The 22,676-nt window shown below is 41.5% G+C and overlaps 1 protein-coding gene across 3 annotated transcripts; it reads right to left on the bottom strand.

Moving 5' to 3' along the window:
- Positions 1-1,261: 1,261 nt before the first annotated feature.
- On the bottom strand, positions 1,262-7,174 carry LOC121841684 (caspase b-like). Of its 3 annotated transcripts, none has more exons than XR_006080723.1 (4): positions 6,998-7,172; positions 2,207-2,354; positions 1,722-1,871; positions 1,262-1,497 (listed from the first exon to the last, which is right to left on the bottom strand). XR_006080723.1 is itself a non-coding variant. In XM_042311605.1 (4 exons), the coding sequence occupies exons 2-4, from the start codon at positions 2,481-2,483 to the stop codon at positions 1,466-1,468; spliced, it is 456 nt and encodes a 151-aa protein (XP_042167539.1). In that variant the 5' UTR covers positions 2,484-2,496; positions 6,998-7,174; the 3' UTR covers positions 1,262-1,465. The 3 variants fall into 3 exon arrangements, 2 of the variants coding, with proteins under 2 accessions (XP_042167539.1, XP_042167538.1); XM_042311605.1 differs by having other exon boundaries at positions 1,722-1,868; positions 2,207-2,496; positions 6,998-7,174; XM_042311604.1 differs by having other exon boundaries at positions 2,207-2,496.
- Between the last annotated feature and the right edge of the window lie 15,502 nt (positions 7,175-22,676).

Here is a 22,676-nt window from a genome sequence, read left to right as displayed (position 1 = left end):
CCCGGAGCATTCTGCCTTCACCGGGAATATAGCTTGAAGAGTTTGGAAGCTTGAAGAGTTTGGAAGCTTGAAGAGTTTCCGACAATCACCATAATTTATAACAGACATTTCCATTGATACTTTCCCCACATGTCCATAAGATTTATATTATTGTTGCAAGTCTCCCAGGATCCTCTCTGCTCCTGTTGCTGCCTGGGGAGTAGCTGCCTATCAGCGCTCTCCTCTCTATGCCTCTAACATAAATAAATAAAACATTAATGAGGACTCTCTTTCTCTCATCCCCCCTTCTCCCTTCTCTTTCACTCACTACCTCCCTTTTCCCCCTCCTGCCTGCCCTCTCGCTCGTATTAAACAGTCCTGCATCTTCCCACACAGGCAGAAAGCAGAAGCTGCAGGTCGCCCGTCTGTCACTAGGTTATCATCAGGTTGAGAGAAAACAGCTGACTACACTCTCACGCCTGCAGTAGCCTATTGATGATAACAGCTATACTATTCTCAATAGTCTGTCCATGAAATGTCATCTCCATGTAGTCGTTGACATGTATGGTAGAACAGTGGGTTCACTAAAGTGCCAGGTTAGGACGTCACTACACCATTCACTACACCATGTGCATGTGGTGAACGGATATTGAGTACGTAGGTCTTCATCCCATTTTGAAGGGGTGCCAAGTCTCTCTGCCTGCTCCTCCCACGTCTATGATGGAACGGGCCCTAAATGTCCCCCATGGCAATCAATATGGCCAGTTATATTGACCAGGAGAGGTCATCACTCAAAGGTCACAAAGTAAATCATCTCAATATTCAACAAGTAACCTCCCAGCTCTGAACTTGCTGATACTGCAGCCCGTCCTACTGCCAGGCTCAACATTGCGGACAAGACTGCCATCTTGTGGATGAATCAGGGCTCTGGCTCTTAATCACTGACAGTGATGTGAAATGGGGTTCAATTATATGCAGAGTGGGATTGTATGTCACCAAAGATAATCCTTTATTTGCTTCTTAAAAAGGGTTGAGATTTTATAAGAGGGCCTGCTCACAAACTTTAAAGGGGTAGAGGTCTCTTACCTGAGAGTTGCCCTGCCTCTGTGGAAACCACAGGCGGCCAGTGGCACCTTAATTTGGGGAGGACGGGCTCATACTAATGGCCGGAACTGAATCCACACTTCCTCTACATCCCTTCAGTGCCACAAACAAGAACATAAAGGTAAAGGTAAAAAAACAAACCTTGTTCAATAGAGACATGATATGACACATAAGCCAATTTCATTGGAATGTATTTTTTAATTCATGTTGTAATATTATTATATTTAAAAAAAAATCTAATACAATTATGTAGAAAACTATGATAATTTGCATGATTTATTAAACATTTATAACTGAATGAAGTAGCCAATTATGGATATGGCAGTGTATTAGGAGGTGGTTAATCCCTCCAGGTCTGACATCAGAAATGGGTCTTCTTCTTTCAGGGCCTGGGATTTTGGGATGCTGCAGAGCCTGCAAGAACAGAGAAGGTATATCAATTCATGCAGATAAATTAAGTGGAGATCATTTGTGCTCTCCTATGTGCCAGCTGCTGCGATTAAGATGATTGAGTGAGATCTATTTATGTTTAATTGAACACTATTTGAATTCATATCTTATATGTGTGCAATTATCAGTGGATTATTTTGTTTGAAATCATTTGTGATGATTGTGTATTTTATATTGCCCATCATTACCTGTAGGGATATGGATTGATCCACCAACAGTGTTACCAGTCATTATGGGAGAAAAGACAAAGGCCCCATTCTGAGCTGAGATTGTGATGGGTTGGACAGCAGAAGATCCCCTCCCTGCACCTGCTTCCCCAACTTGGCCTGGACCTCCTGCTAGAGAGAGAGAGAGAGAGAGAGAGAGAGAGAGAGAGAGAGAGAGAGAGAGAGAGAGAGAGAGAGAGAGAGAGAGAGAGAGAGAGAGAAGAGAGAGAGAAGAGAGAGAGAAGAGAGAGAGAGAGAGAGAGAGAGAGAGAGAGAGAGAGAGAGAAATAGACATTAACATTTAACTGCATTTCTCCTTCATAATAGTTTACATTGTTCTGCCAGAAAAAAAACATAAGTGCAGTTTGAGAATCAGATCCAATGGATAAGCCCTTCCTATCATAATGTACAGCTTTGAACCTGTTTTTAGACAGGGAATACATATATCTTCAAACCTGATGTATTACCTGTGTACTCATCATTTAACTTCTCGGCAAGATTTACTTGTCTAATCTCCTTCAGAATCGCCAGTGTGATCTTCACAGCACCCTTTGCCGTGTAAGTTTCCACCATTTTATCCACAGTGTCCTCCCTGTCAGCAAACTCCAACTCGGCCTTTGGGATAGAGCAGAAGCCATCCAACACATCACCCTTTATCAGGTGCCACTGAAAAGTCTTCAGATCAGATTTGCCCAGTTGCTTCAGAGTTTTCAGCAGCAGACCCGATTCTGAACGTGGCGCCATTGTAGGTCAATCACTAGACACAGAATATTAGAATAGGTGAGAAAAACGTGTAATTGTTCCTGTATTCCAGACGGTGTGGTATAAATAGTACTATTGTAACTACTCAGTGTTACACTGTACTTACTCTGTGGACCTTTGTAAAAGAGGGTTAAGGTTAAGGTTTGGGGCTGAGGTTAGGATTAGGGTTACTCTTGTAACTACATTGTAACTTATTGCGGAAAAGGAAATGATCAATGAATACAGACGGGGATACAGCATTTACAGTTTGAGACACTTATCAAGCAGAAAGAAAATCTGATTTGCTCTACAAATAATATATCTTACTGATTATGACCAACAACCAGAGAGACGGTATAGCATTTGTCTCTACAGATTACATTGTGGGTCAGGACATTGTGTAACTGCTCTATTTTGGGCTGGCTAATCGAGCTCCAGTCCACAATGTTGTTTAGAATGTAAATGGGTGATTCTGCAACTTCGGGCTCTTTGGCCCTGCAAGCATTCAGAAATGAAAGCTTATTGAAATACCATTTTACCAGTATTATAATTGTCTTTGATTTGTCTAGAAATAATATCTGATAATGGCTGCAATTGTCCTATTCAGGGAATGTATATATTTGTATCATTTTTCTCAGACAGCCATAGACAAATATCATTTACATCACGTCATTAAACATCAATTTTAGTTGAAAATGAAATATAATACAATTAATTTCTTATATGTTTGTACATTAACTTGTATTTGAATATTATTTTAAGTGATTTTTAATGTTTTCCTATATTAATAAATCAACACGACGCCTGAATGTATAAACTTGCCTTTGTGACAGCAGAAAACATTCATTTATCATGAAAAATATTATATTTCCACCCAACCTTTTTGAGAGATTATGATAACAACACAGATTGTTCTCCGCAAAGTCAATATGCACTATGATCTCCTCTTTCTGCAGAATCTCTTTTAATTCTCAGTTTGGAGTATTGGTGTCAAATGTTGTACACGTGTTTCCTCACCTTCTCTTTCAATCCGTTGGAGAAAACCTCCAGTAGAATCTGCAGTGTGACACATACCTTCTCTTTTACTGTCAAATGCACAGTGAACTTCTCCATGTTTCCCTCTTTATTTTTCCTCTCTCGCCTCAAGTTTTTTCCCCCACTCAAACCATCATGTCTGTTCACCAGCATCAGAGTCAGATATTTCAGCTATTTTGTTTGGCAAAGGGAACGCTCTGTACATTCACTCTTTCTTCAGGTCCTCACAGCACAAAGACTCAATAAGGTTCTCATTGCACCTGCAGCTGATCACTTTGTGATACTGGAGTTTGTCCGCCAGGAACTGGGGGTTGGCGTGGGTTTTGCAGAGACATGTGTCCCTATCCTGGACTGTTGGATTGACAACCCAAAAAGGACATCTTTTGCAGAATTAAAAGTATGACATTTTAATCTCTGAATATTCCCTCTTAAACTTCTGATAAAGGTTCTGAATTGTCAAGGAGCTCTTCTGCTTTTTTTGTTAGTGTGTCCTCTTTCCCTGTTGTTGCTCTGCTGTTGTCATCACGTTCATAGAGTCTAGTGATTTTCTCTTCTGTGGCTGTGCTAACTCTGTTCCACTGCTTTTTCCTGTGGAGTATTGAAGACTTGTTGGCCTGTTTTCATTTGCCCTCATTGCTTTTACCTGAAAATCCAAATACTCTGTTTGCGGCTTTGACCAGGCGATACTTTCTCAGGACGCTGCCTCAGCATTTTTGAAGCCATTTGTTTGTCCTTGGCACTGAGCATTTTTTGATACTTTTGCTTTAACTCTGCAATGATGGCATTTTGAAAGAATAAAATCCTCGTCACGTTCTTCAGAGTTCCCTTCATTTGCTGTTTTGTCTTTGGGGAATCTTGTCTCTCTATTTTCTTCATCAGTTGACCTTTTTTTTGTATTTCTCAGCTTCCCGTAAAGTTTCATCAAGCTTGACATTTGTCATGCAAAGATCTCTGTATGTTTTTGAGCGACCTCTTCCAAACCTCTTCCTGTTGCAGATGATGAGGAAGGGGTATCAACGCGTGCATCTGGGGCAGGTATGTGGCCTCATGTTCTGGCTGCAAGTCATCTGGTGGCTGAGGTGGAGTGTTGCCTGATAGGTTGGCCTCATGTTCTGGCTGCAAGTCATCTGGTGACTGAGGTGGTGTGTTGCCTGATAGGTAGATCTCCATTGCAACTGTTTTCTTTAAAGTCTGTTTTGGTTGCATTTCCATGGTCTTCTCTTGTTTCTTTGTTTTGGCTTTGTAAGCTCAGAGATAGATTTCACTTCTCCCTTCTCTTTTTTCTTCTAGTATCTCTCCCTGTCTTTTTGCAGATGTTCCTGGTATCGTATAGGATAATTTTTTTCATTTTCTTTCTGTCTGTGACCTCTGTGCTGCTTATGTGACATCTTCTAAAAACAAAGAAAAATACTACTTAAGTTTGCAACTTGTGCACGCACACCTTGGAGCATTAGAATATAGCATTATAATATCATGGATTTTTGTCATTTCCACCACGTTCTGTCATTTCCAACACAGGTAACTTTGTGATAAAAATGACTGTGATGGAAATTATGTTTCTACAAGTTTTGGAGAAAAATGACAGGCTGCTTAGCATGCCTTGGCTAGTATTACAGCTAGCATAGAGTTTACACTAAAAACATGAAATATATACATTTATGTTCTATTCTACCACAAATTAAAGAAATTATAGCCTGTTTGGAAATGACTGACAATAAAAATATTCTCTACACAAGCAATATTTACCAAGATTTTACTTCAGCTTCTGTCACGCCCTGGTCTTAGTATTCTGTGTTTTCTTTATTATTTTGGTCAGGCCAGGGTGTGACATGGGTTATTTATGTGGTGTGTTTTGTCTTGGGGTTTTTGTAGGTAATGGGATTGTTGTAGGTAGTCTAGTTGCCTAGTGGTTCTCAATCAGAGGCAGGTGTTTATCATTGTCTCTGATTGGGAACCATGTTTAGGCAGCCATATTCTTTGAGTGTTTCGTGGGTGATTGTTCCTGTCTCTGTGTTTGTTTGCACCAGATAGGCCTGTTTAGGTTTTTTCGACACAAGAGAACGTTATGTTTATTGTTTTGTATTGTATCTTCTTTATTAAAGCCCTCAGTGGTGGAAATGCACGCTGCATACAAAGATATGGCTATTGGTATGTTTTACAGATCACATTTACCATCCTCCTCCCCCATCTCTTCAATGAATATCCCATAGGCCTCTGCCCAACTGAAACACTTATTTGAATTTGAAAGGACAGCAGGTAAGGCACTTAAATTGAGGAGATCTTTACATTTTTTTCAGTTAAGGTAAGATTTGTCCCTTATATGAACTACATTTATATTGTTTTATGATGACACCATCTATGGAAATGGACACAAGGTATGTATGTTGAAGACTTGCTGTATTTGAACCAGTTATTTTCATTCACAACAAAAAACAAGTTATGAATACTGTTGTGTGCATATTTTGTTAATCATCTGTGTAATTAATATTTTTGGGATTCAGACTTCACCCTTCCTACACCTCTGATCAATAAAACAGGACACCTGTTAGATCACCATGCACTGCAAAATCATTCTGGCTATTGATACAGAGAACATCAACACATTACCATCAACACGCCAGAGGATATACCCATTGGACTTGAGGCTCTGCTTGGAGTTTACATGATTTTTTATATTCTGCTTTGCCACTAAAATCATAATAAACACTGAGAACTAAAATATTGTGTTATTGTTATGTGTCACGCCTGCTCCCGCTCGAGGGCACCAGCTGCTGCATTAATTGTCCTATGTCCTTATGTTACCTGACGCTGTTCGTGCCCTGTTCTTTGTCCGTTCCAAATTAAATGTTGACTCCCCGTACCTGCTTCTCATCTCCAGCGTCAGTCCTCACAGTTGTGTATTATTTTTATTATTATGATATAAGGACATAGAAGTGCCCGTAGTTGCGGAATCACCCAAATATACATGTAAGAACATGCAAACCAGGTCTGTTTATGCTTAGGTTGTACTCCGTGTCATATGCCAAACATGTGGCATTACAAGGAATGGCAAGCAGTGAAATGATAGCCCAGACTGATACCCAGGCTACACGAAAGGCAGGTATCTTACAATGACAGTTGAAGAGAAACTTATTTGAATAGAGGGGCATACTGTAGGTGCTTTTTATTTAAAATTACGAACTGATTGCTAATTACTAATCATGGCGCAGGAAAAATACTTTTGCGTGATTATAGACTATTCATAACGAATTCATATCGCACTCTAAGCAACACCGAACAAACATTTTAAGAATATCCCAAACATTCGTTGACGTCCTCTCTCAGAATGTGTAGACAACCTTTATCTGTCTGAAATGGTAACTTAGTCTTGCCATCAAAAGTTACAAACTTGTCTATATCATACATAACACTATTTTCACTTTCGCTTTATGATGCTTATCAACTATAGAAAACAGGCACGTGCAAATATGAGCTCTGCTTACCTTCTGAAGTTGGCTTTTGGGTCCCCAAAAATGTTTGTTTTACATATATATAAAAAATAATTGTTGTTCGGATCCCACTGTCTGCCGCAAATCGTCCTGACGTCGTCAAATCGCCACCCGGTCAGTTGGTTGCCTCTGTTAATTTGCGCTGCAGGCTACAGACCTCGCATCCTGTTGCGCCCCCCCCCCTTTTTTTATATATATATATTTTTTTAAATAATGTAGAATAGTCTGTTTACTTACAAGAAGTACACAAATAGATAATGATAACATATGCTAGGGGGAGCAACACATTCTCCCATAAAAAAATAAAAAAAGTCATCAAGAATATGAACTATTATAAAACTGTGAATATCTTTCCATAGCTGTTTTACATCTAGACAATGCCAAAATAAATGCACCTGTTACGCCTTTTTCCCTCCGTGCACCCGATTAGACTGCGTCATCGGTCGAGTGTGTGTAGCTACCCTTATATACTGAACAAAAAAATATATATACGGGACATGCAACATTTTCAAATATTTTACTGAGTTACAGTTCATATAAGGAAATCAGTCAATTGAAATAAAGAAATTAGGTCCTAAATTCAGGGGTCCACCCACTGGGGAGCCAGGCCCAGCCAATCAGAATGAGTTCTTCTCCCACAAAAAGTGCTTTATTCAGACGATACCGCGAGTGACGAAGCAGGATGTGGAGGTCCTGAGCTGGCGTGGTTACACGCAGTCTGTGGTTTTGAGCCCGGTTGGATGTCCTGCTAAATTTTCTAAAACGTTGTTGGAGGCAGCTCATGGTAGAAAAATGAACATTCAATTATCTGGCAACAGCTCTGGTGGACATTCCTGCAGCCTGCATGCATGCTCCCTCAGAACTTGAGATATCTGAAGCATTGTGTTGTGTGACAATACTGTAAAGAGGCATTTTATTGTCCCTAGCTAGCATAATCAATCAATCAAATATATTTACAATGTCTTTTTACAATGTCTTTTCTGATGTCAATATGTTTAGGAGGCACTGTTTTCTGATGTCTATGTTTAGGAGGCACTGTAACTAGCTTGCTAACCATTTGTGATGATGAGTGAGTGAGTTGTGTTGTTACAGAAATCCAGTACATTCATTTGGTATTGTAACGAGACTGTACAGCCACCGAAACTCACACGTACAGGTAGTTTGTGATGGAGACTCTGCTGTACTTTTGTATGCTTTTTATCCAGTAGGCTTGAAACTAGAGCTCACGAGCCAAAAGTAGTCCCAGAAAAGTGAGTACTACATCAGTCACATTATGTGCACCACATCATAGCTCTCGCTCGGGGCATACTCTTTTCACAGCACTTTGATACAGCTACGGCCAGGGTAAGACATCATTTTTCGCTAACCCTTTTCCTAACCTTAACCTCAGTCTCCTAATCTCCTATGTTAATTATCCAAACCTGCTGCTTAAGTTCCCTTAACCTGCCACGAAAAAGCCACTTCCTGTCTTAGCTGTATCGAAGTGGCGCGAATAGAGTGTTCCTCCTCTCGCTCTGCTGTGTGTGGATCTTGCTAGCTGTCAATCAAATGGCGAGGGGCTGAAGCTCATTGGCTAGAACTCAAATTGCTAGAGGGCTGGCCCACGTGGAGGAAAATGTATGAGCTACTCATTTACACATTCAGCCCAAAAGCGGGATGTTACAAAAATAATTAGTAGTCACTAAAGTTACGGAGCATGTCTTTAACTAGTATAAACATTCCAGCATGAAGATTATTGTCCCCCGAGATGAAATCGGGGAGGGGACTGTGGATCTGTCGCTGTCTGTCCATCTGTTTGTACGTTACACGGAACCCAAACCGGCTGCGTGCGTGCGCCATCGTGTATACATTTATTTTGTCCCCCCACACCAAACGCGATCACGACACGCAGGTTAAAATATCAAAACAAACTCTGCACCAATTACATTAATTTGGGGACAGGCCAAAAAGCATTAAACATTTTCACTTGCTAGCTAATTTGTCCCATTTAGATAGCTTGCTGTTGCTAGCTAATTTGTCCTGGGATATAAACATTGAGTTGTTATTTTACCTGAAATGCACAAGGTCCTCTACTCCGCCAATTAATCCACACATAAAATGGTCAACCGAATCGTTTCTGGTCATCTCTCCTCCTTCCAGGCATTTTGTTCTCTGGACTTTATATTGCGATTGTCAACTTTCATTAATTAGGTGCATTACCGCCACCGAACTCGTTCATCTTTCAGTCACCCACGTGTATAACCAATGAGGAAATGGCACGTGGGTACCTGCTTCTATAAACCAATGAGGAGATGGGAGAGGCAGTACTTGCAGCGCGATCTGCGTCACAAATAGAACTGACTTCTATTTTAGCCCTTGACAACGCAGATGCTCATTGGCGCTCCCGAGCAGTGTGGGTGCAATAGTTGAATAATATAGATTTAGAAATGTATTTTGCAACATTTGCGCACGCGACGCAAGTGGTGTAGTCAGCCTGTTAGTCAAACGCGGTATCTCAGACAGCACTGGGGGGCGCTGCATCATTTGTGGGCGACGACATGTTAACGGTTGCCTTGTTTCCCATTTAATAATCAAGTTGTCATTTATTTGGATGAACATACCCGTGCAAAAAAAATGTCAAATTTGCAGTTTCACATGTGAATATCACATTTTCAAATGTGAAATAGCTGTTTTCACATGTTGAACTTGAATTTCACACATGAAACCATCTTTTCACATTTATTACATTTAGAGTTTGCATGATAACACTACCTTTTCACATGCTATGAAACCACACACTTTTGCAGAGACATTGATATCACTGGCAACAATTGATATGTTGAAACAATGTGTGGGGAGGCAGAAGCACAGAAACTCACATTGATACCTTTGTCCGATAACTGTGAAACTAAGAATTTCTGCTATAGTTAGCAATCAAGAGGAAACTGACTGAACGACTTAAAAAGTCCCCACCTTTATGCTCTCCAAATGGATGTTAGCTGTGAGGGCCGAGATGCATTGACTTTTGTTCGCTACATGTTGGGGGATGTTATTCACAAGGACATGTTGTTCTCTCTCACAATTCCCAAGCATGAAACGGAAAAGGGGATGTTCAGCTATATTGACGATAAACAGATTCCAAGGGATCGAATGGTGGACCTTTGCACAGATGGGGCTCCATCTATCACAGGACTGCGGGCAGGCCTCTGCACTCTAGTTATGAATGTGTCTCCCTCTGCCATATGGAGGCATTTCATGTTACATCCACTGAGCTAGAATGGATACACCGAGAGCATCTGGTGGCAAAAGAGCTGAGCCAGAATTCTGAGATATGCAGCAGGTAACTTTGATTGTAAACTACTTTGCACACTCCTGTTTGCAAAACTATTTAGAGACATGGGATCAGAGCATGACATTGTTCTATTGCATACCAAGGCTTGGTGGTTATCGAGGGGAGAGTGTTGGAAAGATTTTTCAAATTGAGAGAGGAACTGTTGTCATTCACAATGGATTTAAAAAACAGACTTTGTTGACTTTCTGTGTAATGAAAAGAAAATGTGTCTCCTTAAGTGACAGACATACAGTATTTGGGATACCGAACGATCTGAACGCAAGCATGCAGGGGAATTATAAAAACACTCTACAGATGAGTGACCGAATCAGTTAAATCCGTTTGACTGTGATCCTGGCTGTCTCGGTTGACATGCTGGTAACTGAAATCGAACATCTGATTGAGCTGTCACACGACCGAAGCATTCATGAGTCACTATGCAGGAGTTTTGGTTTCTGACTCAAAGGGGATACTGAGCTGCCTCCCACCAAGCATTAAAACTCATTGTACGCTGATTCAGTTTTCACGTCTGCATTAAAAACAAATATCGATCCAGGTTGGATGTAACCGGAGAAATGAGGGGAGCACTATCAACCACACCCGCTGACTTTGAGAAGCTCTGACGTGACATGCATCCAGCACACATCTCATTAGTGTTGGTGAGAAAAGACAAATGATGTCAGACCAATTTGCAATTGACTGTCATAGCCCTACATTAAAAGTATGTGATAGTGAGTTGAGAATACAATCAAAAATAATGTTAGAACGTTTTGCAGTTGACTGCCATAGCCCCGATTTAAAAAAAGTTACAATTGGCTGTTTATTACATACATTTTTTTCACATGGTTGGGGTCACAAGAATTTTCAGATATCAAAATGAGGTCGTGAGCCAAAAAGGTTTGGGAACCCTCGCCTTAACTGCTACATCCATTTTTGGACTTATAAATTAATATGTACCCATTAATTCTTGAAGAATATAACGTATAAATGCCTCAAGCTTAATTCAACTGTCATACCACATCAGAACCCAAAATATAAGCTTGTACTACTTCAATGTTTGTAAACAAAGTAAATGTAAACAACCAATGTATAGCCGAAAAACATAGATGAAACTATAATTTGTATATAATAGATGATCAGTCTTTGCATCCATAGCATAGTGTATGGATTTGATAGTAGTTGCATTTCTCAAGCCCCATCCTTCAGCTTTTTACTGAAAATGTAGCGAGGAAAACACTATGTTAATGTTTTAGGCCTTTGTTCAATCAGATCGCTTTAGCCGACATTCACATATCAGTTGTTTTGCGGTGTCTGATCTGGGACTGCATTAGAGCTGTCCAATCCAGAAGTGGCTTTGCTTTTAGGGAAATCCTTTTAGAGCAAGCCAAATAATGTCATGTTTTAAAAAGTTATCCTAGCTCAGGATTCACTGTCTGAATGTAAGATGCCAATCATAAAGCAGATATTTCCATTGGCTTCATGGAGTCGCATGAACAGAAATCCCATGCAGCCTTGTTTACAAGTTCGAACACTGGAATGTGAGATGTAATCTACACTTTGATTAGTATAATATAAATCCTAATTATTTTGTTTGATGAGTTTTCAATTTGAGCAGGATTATTTCTATATTGCCTGTACCTTCCCAATCAGAACTTCTAATGCAAGTTGTGGTGGGTGTGGCTTCCTGACAATGATCTCAAGAACAGTTGCTCACTGATTTGATGGCTCCAACGCAGCTCCACCTCCTACACAGTCAAAACTTCCGCTGTGTGGGTGTCTGCTGTCACCGGTTAATGCTTGATCTGATTGAATCTAGGCCTTAATTAAGGATGACTGATTTAAACACTTTTAATAATATTTAAATAATGTTTACATTTTTTACTTGAATAATGCTTACATACTGTTTTACTCACTTCTTATGTATATATTGTTTTATAATCAAGGCTCACACCTTTTCTATCCATATGCTGTCCACATACTGTCCATATACTGTCCACATATGGTCCATATATTGTCCACATACTGTCCATATATTGTCCACATACTGTCCACATATGGTCCATATATTGTCCACATATGGTCCATATATTGTCCACATATGGTCCATATATTGTCCACATATGGTCCATATATTGTCCACATATGGTCCATATATTGTCCACATACGGTCCATATATTGTCCATATTGTCCACATACTGTCCATATATTGTCCCTATATTGTCCACATACTGTCCATATATTGTCCACATACTGTCCATATATTGTCCACATACTGTCCATATATTGTCCACATACTGTCCATATATTGTCCACATACTGTCCATATACTGTGACGTCAATAAGGGATCATAGCTTTCATCTGGATTCACATAGTCAGTCTATGTCATGGAGAAAGCAGGTGTTTTATAAACTCAGTGTATGATGGTGTGGACAGTATATGGACTGTATATGGACAGTTAAATCCACTTTAATCAGTGTAGATGAAGGGGAGGAGACAGGTTAAAGAAAGATTTTTAAGCCTTGAGACAATTGAAACATGGTTTGTGTATGTGTGCCATTCAGAGGTTGAATGGTACCATACCCCATTCCTTTGAATGGGTTATGGTACATCACCAAGCTTAGGACCCTGGGACTGAACACCTCCCTCTGCAACTGGATCCGGGACTTCCTGACGGGCCTCCCCCAGGTGGTGAAGGTTGGCAACAACACATCCACCACTCTGACCCTCAACGCTTAGTCCCCTCCTGTACTTCCTGTTCACACCATCATTAAGTTTGCTGACATCACAACAAGGGTTGGCCTGATCACCGGCGACAATGAGGCAGCCAATAGGGAGGAGGTCAGTGAGGTGGTGTGGTGCCAGGACAAAAACCTCTACCTGAATGTCAGCAAGACAAAGGAGCTGATCGTGGACTACAGGAAACGGAGGGCCAAGCACACCCCCATCCACATTGATAGGACTGTAGTGGAGCAGGTCGAGAGCTTCATGTTCCTCATCACTAAGGAATTATCATGGTCCACACACCAACACAGTCGTGAAGCAGGCCCAACAAAGTCTCTTCGCAGCTCAGGAGGCTGAAAAGATTCGGAATGGGCCCTCAGATCCTAAAAAAGTTCTACAGCTGCACCATTGACAGCATCTTGCCTGGCTGCACACATAGGGTAGTGCGTATACGACCCAATACATCACTGGGGCCGTGCTCTCTACCATACCAGGCGGTGTCAGAGGAAGTCATAGATTGTCCTCTCTGCTGCGGCAAGCGGTACAGATAGGACCCTGAACAGCTTCTATCCCCAAGCCATAAGACTGCTAAATAGTTAGTTAAATAGTTAACCAATAGCTACCCAGACTGTCTGCATTGAACTCTTTTGACTCATCACATTCGCTGCTGCTACTGTTTAATATGTATCCTGTTGCCTAGTCACTGTATCCCTACAGTACCTATATGTACATATCTACCTCTTACCTCGTACCCCTACATATCGACTCAGTACTGGTACCCCATATAGAGTATATCACAAAAGTGAGTACACCCCTCACATTTTTGTAAATATTTGAGTATATCTTTTCATGTGACAACACTGAAGAAATTACACTTTGCTACTATGTAAAGTAGTGAGTGTACAGCTTGTATAACAGTGTAAATTTGCTGTCCCCTCAAAATAACTCAACACACAGCCATTAATGTCTAAACCGCTGGCAACAAAAGTGAGTACACCCCTAAGTGAAAATGTCCAAATTGGGCCCAAAGTGTCAATATTTTGTGTGGCCACCATCATTTTCCAGCACTGCCTTAACCCTCTTGGGCATGGAGTTCACCAGAGCTTCACAGGTTGCCACTGGAGTCCTCTTCCACTCCTCCATGACGACATCACTGAGCTGGTGGATGTTAGAGACCTTGCACGTGCACTCAACTTCTTTGGTCGACCATGGCGAGGCCTGTTCTGAGTGGAACCTGTCCAGTTAAACCGCTGTATGGTCTTGGCCACGGTGCTGCAGCTCAGTTTCAGGGTCTTGGCACTCTTCTTATAGCCCAGGACATCTTCATGCAGAGCAACAATTATTTTGTTCAGATCCTCAGAGAGTTCTTTGCCATGAGGTGCCATGTTGAACTTCCAGTGACCAGTCAGTATGAGGGAGTGTGAGAGCGATGACACCAAATTTAATGCACCTGCTCCCCATTCACACCTGAGACCTTGTAACACTAACGAGTCACATGACACTGGGGAGGGAAAATGGCTAATTGGGCCCAATTTGGACATTTTCACTTAGGGGTGTACTCACTTTTGTTGCCAGCGGTTTAGACATTAATGGCTGTGTGTTGAGTTATTTTGAGGGGACAGCAAATTTACACTGTTATACAAGCTGTACACTCACTACTTTACATAGTAGCAAAGTGTAATTTCTTCAGTGTTGTCACATGAAAAGATATACTCAAATATTTACAAAAATGTGAGGGGTGTACTCACTTTTGTGATGTACTGTATATAGCCAAGTTATTGTTACTCATTGTGTATTTATTCCTCATGTTATTATTGTTCTATTATTTAAATGTTTGCCCTTTGCATTGTTGGGAAGGGCCGATAAGTAAGCACCTGTTGTTGACAAAGCATGTGACAAAGAACATTTGATTTGATGTGTCCGAAAACCACGTGTTTTTTTCACAATACATTTTTTCATGTTTTTTTTGTAAGGGTAGTGCACACCAGCACCAATCCAACGTACGAAAGCGCCTCTCAAAACAGACTGACCCAGCATGCCCCAGCATCATCACATACAGCAACTAATTTGCTTGATAGGCGTGATAGACTGAGAGATACTGAAATATACACACACATTACATGACCCCCTTCTTAGACTGAAACACACTCTGTTACATAGCCTGGATAAACACAACCTCTGAGACGTTGTACAGTAACATACATGTACAATGCATTGAGAGTGTTTAACACAAAACCCTATTGGCAAATTGGCATCCTAACTTATTTGGGGTCTTACCCCACGACCCATGTGACTTTCTGCTGCAATTGACTCAGGTGCTTGACCCATCTTACATCAGACACTGGTTATGAGTCTCTGTGTCTTCGACTGAGATTTTAGTCCTGACAGTGTCGGATTCCCTTTCATCCGTTGGCGCCCACAGTGTCACATTGCCGTCCTCCCTTCTGCTGAAGGGTAATCTAGGCAACACTGGTTGCTTTTCCTCGGAGCACCCTGTTTCCTTGAGGAGTTGTGTGTCTGACTAGGCGCAAATGAGTCAGTGCTCAACTCAGTCTCTTTTCCCATCCCAGTGCCCTCTTGCTCTGAAACAACCTCACAGTAAGTTTGAGCCTGTTGTAGTCTACAATGGCATGATAAGGCCCATTACACTTTACTACTTCATAGCACGTCTGACAGTTTCTTTAGAATTTTTAAAGGACCCTTGAAATTCTTTCTCAACTTCCTCTGGTAGTCTCTGAGCCACACACTTTAATTTTCCTCATTCCTCTAGTAGTCTCTGAGCCACACACTTTAATTTTCCTCATTCCTCTGGTAGTACTCTGAGCCACACATATACATTTTCCTCATTCCTCTGGTAGTCTCTGAGTCACACATATACATTTTCCTCATTCCTATAGTAGTCTCTGAGTCACACATATTCATTTTCCTCATTCCTCTGGTAGTCTCTGAGCCACACATATACATTTTCCTCATTCCTATAGTAGTCTCTGAGCCACACATATACATTTTCCTCATTCCTCTAGTAGTCTCTGAGCCACACATATACATTTTCCTCATTCCTCTGGTAGTCTCTGAGCCACACATATACATTTTCCTCATTCCTCTGGTAGTCTCTGAGCCACACATATACATTTTCCTCATTCCTCTAGTAGTCTCTGAGCCACACATATACATTTTCCTCATTCCTCTAGTAGTCTCTGAGCCACACACTTTAATTTTCCTCATTCCTCTGGTAGTACTCTGAGCCACACATATACATTTTCCTCATTCCTCTAGTAGTCTCTGAGTCACACATATTCATTTTCCTCATTCCTCTGGTAGTCTCTGAGCCACACATATACATTTTCCTCATTCCTCTGGTAGTCTCTGAGTCACACATATTCATTTTCCTCATTCCTCTGGTAGTCTCTGAGCCACACATATACATTTTCCTCATTCCTCTGGAAGTCTCTGAGCCACACATATACATTTTCCTCATTCCTCTGGTAGTCTCTGAGTCACACATATTCATTTTCCTCATTCCTCTGGAGTGTCACCTTTAGATCCAAATATTGTGTTTGTTTACCTGTAGCTTTTAGGTGATTCCTCTTCTCAGCTTCCCTTAGAATGTTTTTTATTTTGAGCACCTGCCCCCTGAAAGGTCTGTACACGGGCCTTCTAGCAGATGTACCTGTATAGTTCTTGATAAGAATGCAGAAACGAAATCTGCATTCAATTTTAAGCCTAAATTGCATGCCCTTTATAATCACCATAATGAACTAACTTAATTTGTTGCCTATGCAAATGTTTTTTATATAGAAAAACTACATAGAACAAAATGCAGGCTTAACTACAGTTGAAGTCTGAAGTTTACATACAACTTAGCCAAATACATTTAAAAACTCAGTTTTTCATAATTCCTGACATTTAATCCTTTTAAAAATGCCCTGTCTTAAGTCAGTTAGGATCACCAGTTTATTTTAAGAATGTGAAATGTCAGAATAATAGTAGAGAGAATGATTGATTTAAGCTTTTATTTCTTTCATCACATTCCCAGTGGGTCAGAAGTTGAGTAATTATGAGTAATTACAATACTTGTTACACTGTAATTACACCCAGAGGTAGCGTTTCTGGTGGGCAGAGACTTTAATTCGGGGAGACTTAAAACTGTCCTACCTCACTTCTACCAACATGTCTCCTGGGCCAATAGGGGCGCTAGAACTAGACCACTTTTATTCTACCCACAGAAATGCATACAAGGCCCTCCCTCGTCTCCCTTGGGCAAATCTGACCATGACTCCATTCTCCTGCATCCTGTTTACAACAAAAGCTCAAACAGGAGGTACCAGTGATGTGCTCAATCTCTCCTTATCCCAGTCTGTAATTTCAACATGGTTCAAGCTGCCACCGTTGTCCGTGTTCCCAAGAGCTCCAAGGTAACCTGCTTAATGACTACCGTCCTGTAGCACTCACATCTGTAATTATGAAGCGGTATGAAAGGCTGGTCATGACCCACATCAACACCATCATCCCAGACACCCTACACCCACACCAATTTGCATATGGGCCAACAGATCCACAGACGACGCAATCTAAATTGCACTTCATTCTGCCCTCTCCCACCTAAACAAGAAGGGAAATAACTGTGTGAGAATGCTATTCATAGACTACAGCTCAACACCATAGTCCCTCCAAGCTCATCACCAAATTAGGGACCCTGGATAAAACACCTCCACCACATTGAGTTTCAACCCCTGGGGCCCCTCAGGGGTGTGTGCTTAGTCCCCGCCTGTACTCACAACTGACACTCACGACCAAGTTCCAAACTGCCTCTGGAAGCAACATCAGCACAATAACTGTTTGTCAGGAGCTTCATGAAACGGGTTTCCATGACTGAGCAGCCGCACACAAGCCTAAGATCACAATGGGCAATGCCAAGCATTGGCTGGAGTGGTGTAAAGCTCGCTGCCATTGGACTATGAAGCAGTGGAAACGTGTTCTCTGGAGTGATGAATCACACTTCACCATCTGGCAGTCCGACGGACGAATCTGGGTTTGGAGGATGCCAGGAGAACGCTATCTGCCCCAATGCATAGTGCTAACTGTAAAGTTTGGTGGTGGAGGAGGAATAATGGTCTGGGGCTGTTTTTCATGGTTCGGGCTAGGCCCTTTAGTTCCAGTGAAGGGAAGTCGTAACGCTACAGTATGCAATGACATTCTAGATGATTCTGTGCTCCCAACTTCGTGGCAACAGTTTGGGGAAGGCCCTTTCCTGTTCAGCATGACATGCACAAAGCGAGGTCCATACAGAAATGCTTGGTCGAGATCGGTGTTGAAGAACTTGACTGGCCTGCACAGAGCCCTGACCTCAAACCTATCGAACACCCCTTTGGGATGAATTGGTACGCCGAATGCGAGCCAGGCCTAACCGCCCAACATCAGTGCCCGACCTCAATAATGCTCTTGTGGCTAAATGGAAGCAAGTCCCCGCAGCAATGTTCCAACATCTAGTAGAAAGCCTTCCCAGAAGAGTGGAGGCTGTTATAGAGGCAAAGCGGGGACCAACTCCATATTAAGGCCCATGATTTTGGAATGAGATTTTCGACAAGCCGGTGTCCACATACTTTTGGTCATGTAGTGTACACTGGAGTTGCTTACCAAGATGTCATTAAATGTTCCTGAGTGGAATAGTTACAGTTATGACTTTAATCGGCTTGAATATCTATGGCAAGACTTTAAAATGGTTGTCTAGCGATGATTAACAACCGACTTGACAGAGCTTGAAGAATTTTTGAAAGAATAATGTGCAAAATATTGTATGATCCTGGTGTGCAAAAGCTCTTAGAGACTTATCCAGAAAGGCTGTAATCGCTGTCAATGGTGATTTTAACATGCATTTCATTTCCAATACATTTCAAAAAACATGTTTTCACTTTGTCATTATGGGGAATTGTGTGTAGATGGGTGAGAATTTCAGACTGTAACACAATCAAATGTGGAATAAATCAAGGGGTATGAATACTTTCTGATGGCACTGTACCATGTGCACATTCCCTCACACACGCACTACATTGACACTCCCACACACATTCACATACATTGTATATGCACACACACACAACACATACATATACCGTCCCAACACAAACACACATACATCAACATTACACACAGGCACACTCACACAGTTTTACACTCATGATTTATGCTGCTTCTCTGTTCTTAATTTTACACTTATTATTATCTATCCTGATGCTTAGTCACTTTACCCTGCCTTCATGTATCTACCTCGTACCTCTGCACATTGGTCTGGTACTGGTACTCCCTGTATATAGCTCCACATTGATCTGGTACTCCCTGTATATAGCTCCACATTGATCTGGTACTCCCTGTATATAGCTCCACATTGATCTGGTACTCCCTGTATATAGCTCCATATTGATCTGGTACTCCCTGTATATAGCTCCACATTGATCTGGTACTCCCTGTATATAGCTCCACATTGATCTGGTACTCCCTGTATATAGCTCCACATTGATCTGGTACTCCCTGTATATAGCTCCGCATTGATCTGGTACTCCCTGTATATAGCTCCACATTGATCTGGTACTGGTACTCCCTGTTTATAGCTCCACATTGATCTGGTACTCCCTGTATATAGCTCCACATTGATCTGGTACTCCCTGTATATAGCTCCATATTGATCTGGTACTCCCTGTATATAGCTCCACATTGATCTGGTACTCCCTGTATATAGCTCCACATTGATCTGGTACTCCCTGTATATAGCTCCACATTGGTCTAGTACTGGTACTCCCTGTATATAGCTCCACATTGATCTGGTACTGGTACTTCCTGTATATAGCTCCACATTGGTCTGGTACTGGTTCTTCCTGTATTTAGCTCCACATTGGTCTGGTACTGGTACTTCCTGTATTTAGCTCCATTCTTGAGTATTTTATTTTATTCCTCGTGTTACAATTCTTTTTTTTTGCCTTATTCTTTTTAAACTGCATCGTTGGGAAGGGCTTGTAAGCAAGAACTTCACAGTGAAGTCTACACCAGCTGTATTCGGTGCATGTGACAAATAGAATGTGATTTGATTTGATAAGAGGGCACTGTAATGTCAAGTGTTAGCCATTAATGCCATGGTGGAAAGGAAATGATCAATGCATACAGATGGGGAGACAGCGACAGCATACACCCAGTTTGAGTCACTTCTGATTTGCTCTACAAACATAAAAAGATGACAATATCGTATTGATTGTACCCAACTTCAAATGACTGGAGAGATGTATGTTAAGCATACCAGGCATCATGGGCATGAAGTTCGGAGGGGCCAGGGGCACATGCCCTGATTGCCCGTTCTGGCAAGCGGCAGTGTTTGCATAACTGCACCACGTGCACCACGAAAAAATACAGGTAGTCCAATGCGAGTCGAAATCAAGGTCATGCCAACAGACACCTATTTAACTACAAGGGGGCATACTTTAGGGTTTTGGTTACTTTTAATGAAACACTTTGCACTGTTCATCATGGCGCACTGCCGGTTTACAAGTGCATAAAGACCATGAAACTCCTTCAAAGACTTTTGAGGCTACTGATTATATATGGTATATTCATATAAGAATTCAAACCGCAAACAAATACCACCTAAACTGAGCCTACACCTTGGAATATCTCAAACACCCTTTTACCTGACTTGGCATTCTAGCTGCCGTCTGGAATGGTAGTCTTCCAAAGTTAACACTTTCCTTCTTGTTTATCCTAAATGAAGCTATTTGTACAGTCGTGGCCAAAAGTTTTGAGAATGACACAAATATGAATTTTCACAAAGTTTGCTTCTTCAGTGTCTTTTTGATATTTTTGTCAGATGTTACTATGGAATACTGAAGTATAATTACATGCATTTCATAAGTGTCAAAGGCTTTTATTGACAATTACATGAAGTTGATGCAAAGAGTCAATATTTGCAGTGTTGACCCTTCTTTTTCAAGACCTCTGCAATCTGCCATGGCATGCTGTCAATTAACTTCTGGGCCACATCCTGACTGATGGCAGCCCAGTCTTGCATAATCAATGCTCGGAGTTTGTCAGAATTTGTGGGGCTTTGTTTGTCCACCTGCCTCTTGAGGATTGACCACAAGTTCTCAATGGGATTACGGTCTGGGGAGTTTCCTGGCCATTGACCCAAAATATCGATGTTTTGTTCCCCGAGCCACTTAGTTATCACTTTTGCCTTATGGCAAGGTGCTCCATCATGCTGGAAAATACATTGTTCGTCACAAACTGTTCCTGGATGGTTGGGAGAAGTTGCTCTCGGTGGATGTGTTGGTACCATTCTTTATTCATGGCTGTGTTCTTAGGCAAAATTGTGAGTGAGCCCACTCTCTTGGCTGAGAAGCAACCCCACACATGAATGGTCTTAGGATGCTTTACTGTTGGCATGACACAGGACTGATGGTAGCGCCCACATTGTCTTCTCCGGACAAACTATTTTCTGGATTAACCAAGCAATCGGAAAGGGGATTCATCAGAGAAAATGACTTTACCCCAGTCCTCAGCAAGTCCAATCCCTGTACCTTTTGCAGAATATCAGTCTGTCCCTGATGTTTTTCCTGGAGAGATGTGGCGTCTTTGCTGCCCTTCTTGACACCAGGCCATCCTCCAAAAGTCTTCGCCTCACTGTGCGTGCAGATGCACTCACACCTGCCAGCTGCCATTCATGAGCAAGCTCTGTACTGGTGGTGCCTTTAGGAGATGGTCCTGGCGCTTGCTGGACCTTCTTGGGTGCCCTGAAGCCTTCTTCACAACAATAGAACCGCTTTCCTTGAAGTTCTTGATGATCCGATAAATGGTTGATTTAGGTGCAGTCTTACTGGCAGCAATACCCTTGCCTGTGAAGCCCTTTTTGTGCAAAGCAATGATGACGGCACATGTTTCCTTGAAGGTAACCATGCTTGTCAGAGGAAGAACAATGATTCCAAGCACCACCCTCCTTAAGAAGCTTCCAGTCTGTTATTCAAACTCAATCAGCATGACAGAGTGATCTCCAGCCTTGTCCTCGTCAACACACACCTGTGTTAACGAGAGAATCACTGACAAGATGTCAGCTGGTCCTTTTGTGGCAGGGCTGACGTGCAGTGGAAATGTTTTTGGGGTATTCAGTTCATTTGCATGGCAAAGATGGACTTTGCAATTCATCTGATCACTCTTCATAACATTCTGGAGTATATGCAAATTACCATCATACAAACTGAGGCAACAGACTTTGAGAAAATGAATGTTTGTGTTATTCTCAAAACTTCTGGCCACGACTGTACTTTAGTTTTCTGAGTCTACTTTAGCCTTACCAGCAGATGGTGCCATGGTCTCTCCAACAGGCAGACTTCACTGGCCTTCATAATGACTCTCCAACAGTGAAGAGGTATTTTATTTTATTTTTATTGTGCCTTTTTTTAACTAGGCAAGTCAGTTAAGAACAAATTCTTAATTGTTATTTACAATGACGGCCTAGGTAAATCAAAAGGGGATATTTGATCTTTTTTATCAAAGTGTTGTCAAAATAAACTGCAACACAAGCTAATCGTTTTTCAGTGTTTTATGGCCACTTTTGGATGCATAACACTGAGAAAAAGAGGGGTCATTTTAATGATGTGCT

This window comes from Oncorhynchus tshawytscha, linkage group LG33, assembly GCF_018296145.1.
Source record: "Oncorhynchus tshawytscha isolate Ot180627B linkage group LG33, Otsh_v2.0, whole genome shotgun sequence".
Taxonomy (NCBI): domain Eukaryota; kingdom Metazoa; phylum Chordata; class Actinopteri; order Salmoniformes; family Salmonidae; genus Oncorhynchus; species Oncorhynchus tshawytscha.
The sequence above is the reverse complement of the archived record's forward strand: the minus strand, read 5'-3'. Positions and strand labels throughout refer to the sequence as shown.

Bases quoted from the DNA above. Each gene is read 5' to 3' on its own strand.
- LOC121841684 (XM_042311604.1), bottom strand. From the start codon at position 2,483: ATGGCGCCACGTTCAGAATCGGGTCTGCTGCTGAAAACTCTGAAGCAA. The intron at 1,872-2,206 runs GTAATACATCAG...CTCTCTCTCTAG, and splicing joins GTTAAATGATGAGTACACAG to CAGGAGGTCCAGGCCAAGTT. The intron at 1,498-1,721 runs GTAATGATGGGC...CTGTTCTTGCAG, and splicing joins ATCAATCCATATCCCTACAG to GCTCTGCAGCATCCCAAAAT.